The 14,059-nt window shown below is 33.6% G+C and overlaps 2 protein-coding genes across 2 annotated transcripts; both read left to right on the forward strand.

The window, feature by feature from the left end:
• Positions 1–8,670: 8,670 nt before the first annotated feature.
• Positions 8,671–12,054, forward strand: LOC116403911. The gene is made up of 6 exons (XM_031885855.1): positions 8,671–9,074; positions 9,341–9,618; positions 9,729–10,193; positions 10,302–11,101; positions 11,407–11,639; positions 11,733–12,054. Exons 1-6 carry the CDS (start codon positions 8,671–8,673, stop codon positions 12,052–12,054), a joined length of 2,502 nt encoding a protein of 833 aa, XP_031741715.1.
• Positions 12,055–13,133: 1,079 nt separating this feature from the next.
• Positions 13,134–13,790, forward strand: LOC116403912. Its single transcript, XM_031885856.1, has 2 exons — positions 13,134–13,208; positions 13,292–13,790. Exons 1-2 carry the CDS (start codon positions 13,134–13,136, stop codon positions 13,757–13,759), a joined length of 543 nt encoding a protein of 180 aa, XP_031741716.1. The 3' UTR covers positions 13,760–13,790.
• Positions 13,791–14,059: the final 269 nt, after the last annotated feature.

Consider the following 14,059-nt stretch of genomic DNA (forward strand, 5'->3'; position numbering starts at 1 on the left):
CCCATCTCAATTCAGTAAAATTCATACAGTCAAGTAGTCATCATATATAAATTTACATATCAATCTACCCTTCTCAATTTAGTAATATTCATACCGTCAATACATTCCAAATTCATTATAGAGTCCAGTAGTAGAAACCTCTTACTTCAAGGTTACCTAAGCTTCTTGATCGAACCAAGCCCAACCTAAACATAAGCAACAGAAAATTAATATTTTTTCAAATAATATCATCTATCTAATTCACCCCAATGTGAATTTTACACTTACCCAAACAAATGGAGAATCGGCTCCAAACAAAACTTAGTGTGAATCTGAAGGATTCAAGCGCAACTTTTCCAAAATCACCTTCAAAATCAAGCGACCCCCAAATCAATTTATCAAACCTTAATGCTTAGGTAGTTAAAGAAACATCATTACAAAACCCATACCCATAGTTTCTCATTACCAAACAAACTTACAACAACACAGCACCAACGACTCCGAATAGATGGAATCAACGAGTGAAAAACATATCTAAACGCCAAATGGAGGTGGACGACGGACCTGTAGTTGAAAGATGGGAGTTGCATGGCAGCGCTTCGCGAAGAGAGGCAAATCGGAGTGGTAACAAACCACCTGATTCCAATCTATATGGCGCGACGCAGCATGGAGACTGTGACATTAACGGAACCAGAAGCAAAGACCCGCACGAGAGGGAGTTGTGCGCGAACGGGACGTGACGCTCGGTGCTCAGCTTGCGTGATCCGAATGATGGAAGGCTTCGCTTCTGATGAACGCGAGTGGCTCGGCTAACTAAAAACATAGGATAAGAAGAAATTGGGGCGACGATAGCTTTGACGGTGTACGAATGGCACGTGAAGCGGGCGACTGTTGAAGGTGAATGGCAAAAAGAAGAAGAGAAGAAAATGGAGAGGGCGGTCGGCAACTTTGGGTTGAAGAAGAAGATGAATAGTGAGGGATGAGGTCACACAAATGAAAGCTCCCTATTTACTTTATCATTTTTTTAAATGAAATAATAATAATATCCAAATATCAATATTATCTTATTCCTAATATTATTAATTCATTTTCTTTCTTTTTTCTTTTCCTTTATAACAAAATCTCTTACTCTACACCTAAAATCTAAAAAAATAAATCCAAAATATTTTTATCACCCAATAAAACGAGATAATTAAGCTTGGAGAAATACCTCAAATGTATGAGGCGTTACATAATTAATTAGGTTTCTATTCCATTAGGATGACCCAGGTAACTTAGTCCTAATCCTAAGTGTATTATGAACTCGTGTTCACGATGGATTGTCTTTTGATTTGTGCAGGTGAGAGTGGTCATATTGGCAACTCAATATGTTTATCATTTTGGGGAGAAGACCGAGTGGAGAGCTAAAAACGTAATTACATAAGATGAAATTCATTCATTCCCTACTTTAGAGTAAGTAGAAGAGTGATCTCTTAAATGGTGTCTCTTAGACTTGAACAAAGGGCTCTATCCTCTATATAGCATGAAAAGAGTTTCTGTTTATTGATTGGACCATAAACATGTTGTTCATTAAAGGACTACTGGAATTTAAGAACTAGAGGTAATCCAGGGGTAAAACGGTAATTTGGCTCAACTGGTGTTATGAACATTCGTGAAGGACTAACTTACTTTTATAAGTATATCCATGGACATAGAAATATATCTATTGTGAGAAGAGTTCAGTTGTGAGTCTTTAATGGAGTGCACAGTCCTCTATATAGCATAAGAAGGGTTTTTGTTTATTGGTTGGACCACAAACAGGTTGTTCATTAAAAGACCACTAGAACATAAGAACTAGAGGTAATCCAAGGGTAAAATGGTAATTTGACTCAGTTGGTGTTATGAACATTCGTGAATGATTAACTTACTCTTCTAGGTCTATATCAATGAGCATAAAAATATATCTATAATAAGAAGAGTTCAACTGTGAGTCTTTAGTGGAGTGTACACACAGTTAATGAATATTGCTTAATATGGTTAATGAGTTTAGCCAATTAATCTCATATCGTTGTAGCTTTTGATTTGTAGGTTTATTAGGTCCCCTTCCTAGCTCGTAAAGGTAATGAGATTTATTTATATTCGTTGTAATTTGAAATGTTCAAATTAACTTTGAAAATTAGTATAATGTATGGTGATACATTATAACATAAATTTCATATATTTTAATCAAATTTTATTATATAAATTTAATCTTGGATATAATTCACAATTAATTTATGAGAGATAAAATACTGAAAGAGTTCTAATATTAATTTAATGTGAATTGGATTCATATTAAAATTATAGATTATGATAGAAATTTATATATGCATATGATTCAAATTTAATTTAAGATAAATATAAGATATTTAATTTAGCTATTAATTAATTGGAGAATTAATTAATATTTTAGTTTTATTTAATTAATTTAATTAATTTAAAACTATAAGATATTGGAGAGGTATTTCTTAAAATAATGTAAATGAAATATTAATTGATTAATTAATTAGTAGATTTGAAATTTCTATTAATTTAATATTTTTTAAATTAATAAAATCTCATGATTCTCTCCTACTTCCTCGTAGGAAAGGAGTTATAAATGTATAGGAAAAAAAATAGTTTTCCTTAATCAATAAAGTCAATGTTTTTGCTCTCTACAAAAATAGTTTCTCTCTAAACTTTTTTTACATCCCAATTGGTTCTCATAAACCAATCTCATTCTAGAGGATAAGAAGATCTTTAACGGGTGGTATCCCAATTTGAAGTTTTTGTAGATTCAGAGGCGTCAAACTACGTAAGTTTTTCTTTCTCTAATCTATAATTAGAAAGCATGCTTAGTCTTTAAGTTATAATAAGAAAATTAGTTTATGTATTATTTTATCAATGTATTGGTATTTTGGGATTTCTAAATTAAATTGAAGAATGATTCTATACAATCTTCCGCTGCTTAGGACTTTTATCCCTTCAGGGTCAATATAGGTATGTATAAAATCTTAGATGAAGTTTGTTTAATGGAAAAGGTTTTACCCAGTTATGTTTAAAACTTAGGTGTTTTAGCTTCTACTTGTATTTCATTTAAATGTTGGTTGGTGTTGTTCAAGAAGGGAGCAATGTTGGTTGACTTCACGCTAACTCTTAGGTCAAGAGTAGATGATCCGGGATGGAGTGTGACATAAGCCAAGAAAGCTCCTAACTTCAAAAATCGTTTTGGGGTGTTCCCAAGTTTTAGTCGCCTTCACCTTTTGCAAGTCCACCTTTAATCCTTCTGAAGATATAAAATGTGTCCAAGAAACAGTACTTAGTCTAACAAACACTCACATTTTTTTAACTTTGCGAATAGCTCTTCTTCTCGCAAGGTATGTAACACGATCCTTAAGTGATCGACATGTCTCTTCGCGTCCAAGGAGAGTAGATCAAAATATCATCGATGAAGACAATGAAAATTTGATCTAGCTAGCGATGAAACACTTTGTTCATCAAATCCATGAAAATTGTTGGAACATTAGTCAATCTGAAAGACATTACAAAGAACTCAAAGTGTCCATAACACATTCTGAAAGTTGTCTCGGATGCATCTAACTTTTTAATCCTTAGTTGGTGATAGCCTGAATGCAAGTCTATTTTGGAGAATGAGGCTCCTTTCAGATGGTAAAAAATATTATCTATTTGGAGTAAAAGAAATTTGTTTTTAATTGTCACTTTATTCAATTGTCAATAGTCAATGCACAATCCCAATGACTCAATTTTTTTTTCTTTACAAATAGAATAAGGGCTCCCCATGGTGACATATTGGCGCGAATGTAACCTTTTTCTATCAATTCCTTTAACTGGTCTTTCAATCTCTTCAGTTTTCTTGGTGTCATGCGATGAAGGGCTTAAGAAAGTGGTGGAGTCCCCTACACAACTTCAATCATGAATTTAACTTCCCTCCTTGGTGGCAACTCATTGAATTCTTCTAAAAACACATCTAAGAACTTACAAACTACAAGCAATCTGCTCGAATCATATATTTTTGGGGTGTTTAAGTATCTACCACGTGTGCCAGGTAAGCGATATGCCCTCTCTTTATTAACTTTCTCATCTTGAATACTGACAATCCTTGCTAGTTCAACTCTCTTATCACCCATGAATTTGACTTCAAACTTTCTAAGATCCCGTACTACCTCCTTATTAGAATAATCCAATATTGCATTGTACTTGGTGAGGAAATTCATTCCTTAGATTACATCCAACTCGTCGAGCTCAAATAGAATTAAATCAACCTTCATCACGATATCCTCAACCTCTATTTCACCTCTTACCCATGTTGAATTTCTTGTGTTATCCTAAATTCTGCTTACCAGGCGTTTGACATGTTGATCTCGATGAATCTCGCCTATAACAACTAGGCGGTTGTACCTCTGCTTCATAGAATAGAGTGCTTAGAGCTAAGTTTTAGTGTACCTAAAATGAGATGAACCCTCTCGATTATACAGAAATAGGTTTTGCAACGATTATTTACCGATTAATTTTACTCCCTTTTTCGGTGAAAGAGGTGGTCCTCTAGTGACAACTGATTTAATGGAAATTGAAGTGGAACAACAGAAGTCGTTCTTTGTCACTTCTCAATGTGATGGCACTAACGTTCTCTGTAATGTTTGCTTCAGGTTGTGAAAGAGAGTTTACTTGATTATTTTCTCCAACTTGTTTACTCACGTGGCAAACTTAAAAATTTGGTTCCCACTTGTTTCAAGCTACGATAGAAATCCTTAACCATATCCTCCATAGGCACATTTGAGCACAAAGAAGCTCTTATATTATTTTAATTTTCTTGCTCTATTCAAAGTTGTAGGTCTGAGTATTGTAAGTTTGCTCTATGCCCATTTTTATTGAAACTACCCATTGCATTTACTTTTTATTAGATACGATCCATCTTAATTCAAATCATTTATGTGGAGACATGTGAGTGGGGGTGTTCTATACAATGAGATTGTATAAGATCGGACCGCAAAATATAGTCTCTCATTATAACACTATTAATGGAAAAAGAATAATATTTCAAATGAACAAGATTGAATTCACTCCTTCACTACTTTATGGCAAATAGGGCATGTTGTTCTCTCTTTAATGTTGACTTCAAAATTTGATCATTAAGATTTCACCCTCTCACTGACCATAAAGGAACTTTGTTTAAGTTGGACCATAAACACATTGTTCCTCATTAATTTGACCTAGTTGTTGTTGTTGAATGAGAAATTTTGAACCAATCACAAATTGTAATGTTATTTACCAAATTAATGACGAAATTACACATAATTTGAATTTGAGACTAATTAAATGTCCCAAATTGAAATTCAAAACATATATTGTTTGTTTGCCAACGATGCCAAGTGTTTTCAACATCAATGTTAGATCAAACTAATTATTTTGGTCCAATTAAATATTATTATTTGGGATAAAGTCCAATAATTTAGCTCGAAAATATGTTTAATATAGTCTAAATGCTAAACAATGCCTAAATAAAATTAATTCGGGATATTGGTCTGGTTCATGGACCAACCAAAGCTCAAGTTCATAAAACCCACCTGAGAACTCTTCTCTTCATTTGTGGAGACAAAAAAAATGTATACTCCAAAGAGACTTAGTGATATGAATCAAGAAATCTTAATTGAATCAAATGAAGAAGTTGAAGAGATGCAATGCTCGGAAGTTGAAGAGTTATTTGGACAACTCAAAAGCATAAAATTAAATTTTTAAGGAATTATGTATTTATGTGTTTTATTTATTATGGTAGTTGAAAGGGCATAAAATTAAATGTTGTGACCTTTCATTTCATATTTTAATTAGTATAAATAGTGTTGTAATTTCTACATTTAAAAAGAAAATTTGGATGAAGAAAATTTGTAGAATGTAGAATTTTTGTTATGTGTTTTTACCTAAACTCTAAACCCTAAACCCTAAACACATTTCTCTGAAAAACTCGTACGAACAAATTGGCAAGTCGAGCGGAATTGTTTGTACCTCTCATCTCTTTCTCTTCAAAAGGTAATAACATTGAATAAAAGTTCTTAAACCATGACTACTTCAACTAACTTCTATATTTTGGGCTTTTGTTTTGTGAGGGTTGCTTAGCTTTCGCAAATATCATACTTCTTTTTTCAATATTGCTATTATGACAAAGTTACTGTGGCTTACTCTGATTCACTTTGGATCCTTGTGTATAGCGTAGGTGGAAGCATCTATATTTTCATGATCATGGTGTTGTTGGGCTATCGTTCACGTTTGAAATTAACTTGAGATTTTAGTACGTCTTTTCTATTGTTGGTGGACAACGTTGTTTGACTTGATCGATTTAAACCATTGGCTAGAAGAGGGTCCTATCCTTCCAATCTAAACAATTCCCTTCATGTAGTGATGGGTAATTTCCATTTTTATATAAGATTTTGAATACACACAACATCCTTCTCTAATACTATGTCAAATCATCCATCCATCTAAACACACACTTCAGCTAATAACTCATGGCTAACACTTTAGTGAAAGTTTGTAGCTATTATCTCACACTAATTAATTAATTTTAAGTCTATCCTATTGCAATTCAAAACTACTCATGTGGTTAGTTAATTTTAAATCTACCAACTTCTAACTCAAACATCAGCACCACCATAGTTCGACCTCTTTATGAACTATGAATCGAGGTTAAAAGGTTCTAATTATAAAATATTATATAATATAATCTTTTTTTTGCGGATTTATTCAAACGTCATCTTCTTAATACTTTACCCAAATTTTACTTCCTTACTCAGATTTGAAATGGATCCCACACACATTGTTACCTCATATAATGAAACTCATATAGTTTTAAGTTGGACAAAATTATTTCAACCAAAAACACATCTTTGCACAATATTTCAACAAGAATTTGAATGGAAATTTCCATTTTGCAAAGTCTTAACAGAAACAAAATTCAATATAATTTGGTCAATATATACATATAATATGGAAATGATGTTTCAAAAATTTGTTGAAGAGCCCACGTGAACAGTAAAGAGCTTAGAATTTAAATTTTAAAGTTGTGATTGGAAGATTATTCCAAACATATTCCTAGAAATGTTTACAAAGTTTCTTAAAGTAACGACTTTCAAAATCCTTCCTCACTTTCATATAAATTACCCTTTTATTTTTAATAAAAAACGTCAAGAAATTTTCTGAAACATCATTCTTGACGTTTTTAAAACATCAAAAAATATCTATTAATTTTTTGACGTTCTTAAAACGTCAAGAAGCGTATGAATTCGACATGCTTGACGTTTCTTAAACGTCAAGAATTTAAAATTTTACTCAACGTTTTAAAAACGTCAAGAAATTTATAAAAAAAGCCTTGACGTTTTGAAAAATGTCAAGAAATTTATAAAAAATCCTTGACGTTTTTCAAAAACGTCAAGAATTTAATCGTAAAACGACGTCGTTTCATTTAAGTTCATTCTCTTTTCTAAAACCTAATTTGTCGCGCTTCGAAGGGAAGCTTTTGTAGTCGTCGAAATCCTTTCCCTCTCCAGCTGAAATCCTTCCCATTCGAAAAAAGTGTGTTCAGCGGTCGTCGTTCGCTTTCAACGCCTGTCCGTTCGCCTTCAACGTCTATTCGTTCGATTTCACCGTCGAGTTCCACCTCTTTGAATCCCTCACGTCCGTCGTTTCAAAGTCCTCTATCCGCTGCATTCCATCTTTCCAAAATCCCTCAGTGCCTCACACTGCTGCGCGTCCGTCATTTCGACTTCACCAACGAGTGCCTCACGTTCGTCGCTTCAAAATCCATCATCCAGTAAGTTGAGGTTAGGCTTTTATTTCCCTAAAACATATAACAATTTCATTATTCTTCATTATATAAACTCAGATGGCATGATTGGCAATAATAGATAGGAAGGATGGAGGTGTAAACTTCGAATTGATTGAAAGTACTGTAGTTTTATTCAATCTTTAAAGTACTGTAGTTTTTCTTCACCATCAAATTTTATTAGGATTTAAAGAAAACAAATGAATGTATGAACAAATTTTTGGGAGTGCAGGCCATATAATCAACTTCCCTCTTTCAGTAATTTTGAAGATCTCATATAACAATACTACTAATTGAGAACTTAGATAAGAATAATTCAATTATGTGTTTTTACTTTTTTTCTATTGGGTGAATTTTGTTTTGACTTTTTTTAAGCTAAATATAATTAATTGTTTCCTATGGAACCATAACCTTAATCTTGGTTATAGATTTCATTTTAAGGTGAAAGTAAAACTACTCTTATTTGAATGATTATGTCGTATTATCCATTGAAAGACTTGGTGTTGTAATTGCCTTGTCTTCCTCAGGTATTCTGTTGTATGGTTGATTACGATCTTCATGACTGGAATCTTTGTTTCGTGATGCTCATTTTGTTTGACTTACTCAGCCGTGCAATTGCTTTCTTTCTTATGATCACTTTAAAAAAGAAATGAGTTTAGTTAGTTCTTTTAATTTTCTTAAGTTTCATTTGTAATGCATGAAAATCTCTTAGCAGTAGAAACTGAAGACCATAATTGTAGAAGATTTGTATAGATTGGATTCACATTCTCAACATTGGTTATACAAGGCATTACTTATCATTGTCCTTCCACTTTAATTATCAATTGACAATAACTTTATTTCTCATTAGATTTACAATGATGGATAAATCTTGGATGCACAAGAGTAGATTGTCTAAAGATTATGAGTTGGGTGTGGAAAACTTCATCAAATTTGGATTTTCTAATACAACTAGCTCCTATATTCGTTATCCTTGTTTGAAATGTGGGATTGTGAAAAACATAGTAGAAAGGGTTAGAGATCACTTGTATGTTAATGGTATTGATGAAAGTTATAAAATTTGGTTTTGGCATGGGGAAGAACTTCCTAACTCATCCTTCTATGATGAATCTTCAAAGTTTGACATCCATACATGTGAAGATCAGGATGTTGGAAGTGTAAAAGAAATTATTGAAGTTGCTCATGAGGAGTATTCAAAAGACCCAACTGGGTTTGAGAAGTTGCTTATTGATGCTGAAAAACCATTGTACGAAGGATGCAAAAAGTACACAAAGTTGTCTACTCTAGTCAAATTATATAATTTAAAAGTTAGGTATGGATGGAGTGATACTAGTTTTTCAGAATTACTTGAAACTTTGAAGAAAATTCTGCCTACTACCAATGAGCTCCTGAATTCATTGTATGAAGCAAAGAAAACATTAGGTGCATTAGGAATGGAATACGAAAAGATTCATGCATGCCCGAATAATTGTTGCTCTATAGAAAAGAATTTGCTAATGCAATTGAATGTCCTGAATGTGGTCAATCAAGGTGGAAAAACGTCAAGGATACAAATGAAAGGAGAAAGCAAATTCCCTCTAAAGTGATATGGTACTTTCCAATCATTCCACGATTTAAAAGGCTATTCAGAAGCATTGAATGTGCTGAAAACTTGACTTGGCATTCTACTAAAAGAATTAATGATGGTAAGTTACGACATCCAGCAGACTCTCCAGCATGGAAGTTAGTAGACATGAAATGGCCAGACTTCGGTTCTGAACCCAGAAATCTTCGTTTAGCATTGTCAGCCGATGGAGTAAATCCTCATGGTGACATGAGTTCTAAATACAGTTGTTGGCCGATAGTGATGGTTATTTACAATCTTCCACCATGGTTGTGTATGAAAGAATGTAAATGATGCTATCAATGCTAATTTCAGGACCAAAACAACCAGGGGATGACATAGACATATACTTATCACCACTAATTGAAGCTTTAAAACTTTTATGGGAAAGTGGTGTTGAATGTTATGATGCTTATCGAGAAGAACCATTCAACTTAAGGTCAGTTTTGTTGTGGACAATCAATGATTTTCCTGCATATGGTAACCTTAGTAGATGTTGTGTGAAAGGGTATAAAGCATGCCCAATTTGTGGAGATAATACAAATTCTATAAGGTTAAAGTATGGGAAGAAAATGGCATACCTTGGACATCGTAGATTTTTGGCACGAAATCATCCGTATCGACGACAAAAGAAGTCATTCAATGGTAAAAAAGAACTTGATACAATTCCAGAGCCACTTTCTGGGGAGGATGTGTATTTAAAATTGAAAGATCTTGAATTTTCTAGAGGGAAGAAGAACCATAAGAAACGGTTGATGAACAGAAGTGACAAAATTTGTTGTAATAGATTATCTTCTTTTTTTTAGTTGCCATACTGGAAGGATCTTCATGTTAGACATTGTTTAGATGTGATGCACATTAAAAAAAATGTTTGCATGAATATCTTAGGTACACTTCTTGATATTCCTGGGAAAAGTAAGGATGGATTGAATGTTAGACGCGATTTAGTTGATCTAAAACTTCGACCAGAGCTTGCCCCTATCAGCAGTGAAAAGAAAATATTCATTCCGCCTGCGTGTTATACTCTTACAAAGGATGAAAAACGATGTGTTTTGAAGACTTTGTCTGGAATAAAGGTTCCTGAAGGTTACTCTTCCAATATTAGAAACCTTGTGTCAATGACAGATTTAAAACTTAATCGTTTAAAATCTCACGATTGTCCTGTGCTCATACAACAGTTGTTTCCCATTGCGATAAGATCAGTGCTACCGAAACATGTTCGTTACGCTATAACTAGGTTGTGCGTCTTTTTCAATTTTGTATGCAACAAGGTATTAGACGTACAACAACTAGACAAGTTGGAAGAAGATATTGTGGTAACATTGTGTTTGTTTGAAAAGTATTTTCCCCCTTCATTCTTCACAATCATGATTCATCTCACAGTACACATAGTTAGAGAAGTCAAACTTTGTGGCCCTATATATCTTCGATGGATGTATCCCTTTGAAAGACTCATGAAGGTCATTAAAAACTCTGTGAGGAATAGATATCGTCCAGAAGGTTGTATTGCTGAAAGTTATTTAATAGAAGAAGCTGTTGAATTTTATACTGATTTCTTATTTGGGGTAGATTCCATTGGACTTGGGACTCGCAAGTCACAAGACCATTTAGATACTTCAAACATTGGTAGTCCATGGGAGTTTCCTTTCAAACCTCAACAAAAACTTCTACATCAAGCTCATCAATATGTTTTGGAAAATACAGTCGATGTCCAACCATATACAGAGTAATTTTTTCTTGCTTTCTTGATTGTTTTATTGACTTTTATATACTTAATCTAACTATATTACAATGTTTGAATTGATGACTACAAAGAAAACATATGAAGGCTTTGCAACTACAATATCGAAATAAGTCTAGAAATCAGAAATGGCTTCGAAAGCAACATAATCGAACTTTTATACACTGGCTACGGGAAGAGGTATAGTGCTGAACATAGTAATTTAGTTACACATGTTATGTGTCCAATTTAAAATATGGATTATCATGTTAGGTATCAACTGAGCTTGAAGTTGGAAATGTTGGAGTTTCAGATAACTTACGATGGATTGCTCATGGCCCTCATCCTTTTGTTATTAGATATAGTGGTTATGCAATCAATGGATGTCGCTATCACACACAATCTTGTGATAAAGAACGAAGTGTACAAAACAGTGGAGTTAGCTTAGTTGCAAAAACAATGCAAGTGTCTAGTTCTAAAGATAAAAATCTGGTCATCGAAGATATGTCATTTTATGGAGTCATACAAGAGATATGTGAACTGAATTATAATATGTTTAATGTTCTTGTGTTTAAATGTGATTGAGTTCAAAACAATAGCGGTGTTCAGATTGATGAACTTAGTTATGTTTTAGTTGATTTGAATAGAGTAGGACACAAGTCAGACTCCTTCATACTAGCAAGTCAAGCAAAACAAGTTTTTTATGTTGAGGATCCAAGCGATGTTAGATGGTCAGTTGTGCTTACTCCACCACAAAGAGACTTTGAAGATAGATATAACAACGATGAACTTGGTGATACAATACTACAGTGTGAAGGAATACCCAATGGTATGCCAGATGTTGACTTAAATAATGACTTGGATGACAACATCTTAACATACGTACGAGCATATTGTGAATGCACATGGATACCTACATAATATTATAAGGTTTTGTTTTCCTGTTCTCAAACTAATAGTACCATTCGTTTATTATGCTCATTCATCTCAATTAATTGATCAGTTTTTAATTTTGTTTAAAACTTGTATACTATGCTAATTGTTTCTTCATTTTGATTGGCAGCCTTTGATTCATACATCACATGGACAACTTTAGTGATGAAGAAGCTGGTGTTGATGAGTTGAAACCAACATTTGGAATTGAGGATGATGAACATCTTCGTACTGAAAATGAAACCCCAAAGCAGATATGTAGACCACGAGGACCAACTATTATGTTTGATGTCACTCGCATTAGAAGTTTGGGAGAGAAGAAGGTGGTGATGTACAATGAAGACGGAGTACCCATTGGTGAGAATGGAGCAAAGTTGAAGTCTTTCATAGGATCAGCGACACATTATCATGTCCCGATCACATATTCATCTTGGAAAAGTGTGCCTGTAGAGCTGAAAGATAAAATCTTCAGTACAGTCGAGGTATATATATAATTTCAATGTGCTTATATTGATAATGTTCCTGATGTATACTTTATTAATCACTTTTAAATATTTAGGCCGCATTTGTCATTGATCCAAGATCTAGGAAAAATATTATACAAACTGCAGGCATTTCGTTTCGTCAGTTTAAGTGTTGGCTAACAACAAAATATATTATGCCACACAAGGATGAACCACAACTGCTACAAGTTCCACCAGAAAAGTATTCATTCATTGATCAACATCATTGGGCAGAATTTGTAAGGTCTAGATTGTGTGAAACTTTTCAGGTATGTTACTTTCTCACACTAACAAATATATTTATAAGGTTTAGATTGTGTGTTACTTTCTCACTAACAATATTTTTGGAAAATAGGAAAAAAGACTTCTGCAACAAGATAGACGATCTAAGAACAAGTATAACCATAGGATTTCGAGGAAGGGTTATGCCAATCTTATCGAGGAAATGGTAAGAACTAATTTATTAAGTTTATCAAACTTTATCAAAGGTTGTTCTAATCTTATTATGGAATTGGAATGTAGAAAAAGGAAGGTTCAAATCAACCGGAGTTGGATCGAGCCATCATGTGGAAGAAGGCTCGAGTTAACAAAAAAGGGGAGTATGAGAACGACGACGTTCAACAAGTTGTCCATAAAATTGTAAGACTTTTTGTATATTGAACATTTGAACTAGATTGGTTTTGTTTACACATTTCTATAACTTAGATTGGTTTTTGTTTTAGGATGAGATTTCAATGAATACGTCTTCATCGTCTCAAAAAGGACACTCTTCTAACGATGTGTTAACCCAAGCATTGGGTACAAAAGAGCATCACGGTCGTGTTCGTGGGGTCGATGGGTATGTTACTCCTACCAATTACTTTCATTCTGTAAAAAAGACATCTAAACGTGAGGATGAGATTATACTTGAGAATAAAGAACTTCGAAGGCGTGTAAGCGAATTAGAAGCACATATCCACTCAAACTTGTCTAGACCATTATCTGGACATGGTAGCTGTTCGAAGCCAAATATCTTAGAAGAGAGTGACTCGATGAAAATAATCAAAGGGAAGAGTAAGTTGATGGATAAAATCGAAGGGAAAGAGGTGGAGGAGATCAATGTAAATGACGACAAAGTAGAGTTGGACATCTTTAAGGTATGTGATCGATCCTCTAATAAACTCAAATTCTTAATATTCATATCGTATTGAAAGTGAATGTTTTTCTTGAATTAGGAGAGAGCCTTAATAAAAATGCCTAAGGAAAAAGAGGTTGTCTGTGAATCGACGTCAGTTTTGCCAATGGGAATGAAGTTGATTCTCAAATACGCTGAGAAGATAATGGAGAAAGATTTTAGTATCACTATTCCACTACCTGTTGGCATTTTTGGTATTAGTCGAAAGACTTATGTTCTCCGAGAGAACACCATTGATCTTTGTAACATGAATGAGGTCAAAACATTTACATTGGTGGCCTATATGACATAAGTATCAATTTCATTTCTTTAGATC

This window comes from Cucumis sativus, chromosome 5 (genome assembly GCF_000004075.3).
Source record: "Cucumis sativus cultivar 9930 chromosome 5, Cucumber_9930_V3, whole genome shotgun sequence".
Taxonomy (NCBI): domain Eukaryota; kingdom Viridiplantae; phylum Streptophyta; class Magnoliopsida; order Cucurbitales; family Cucurbitaceae; genus Cucumis; species Cucumis sativus.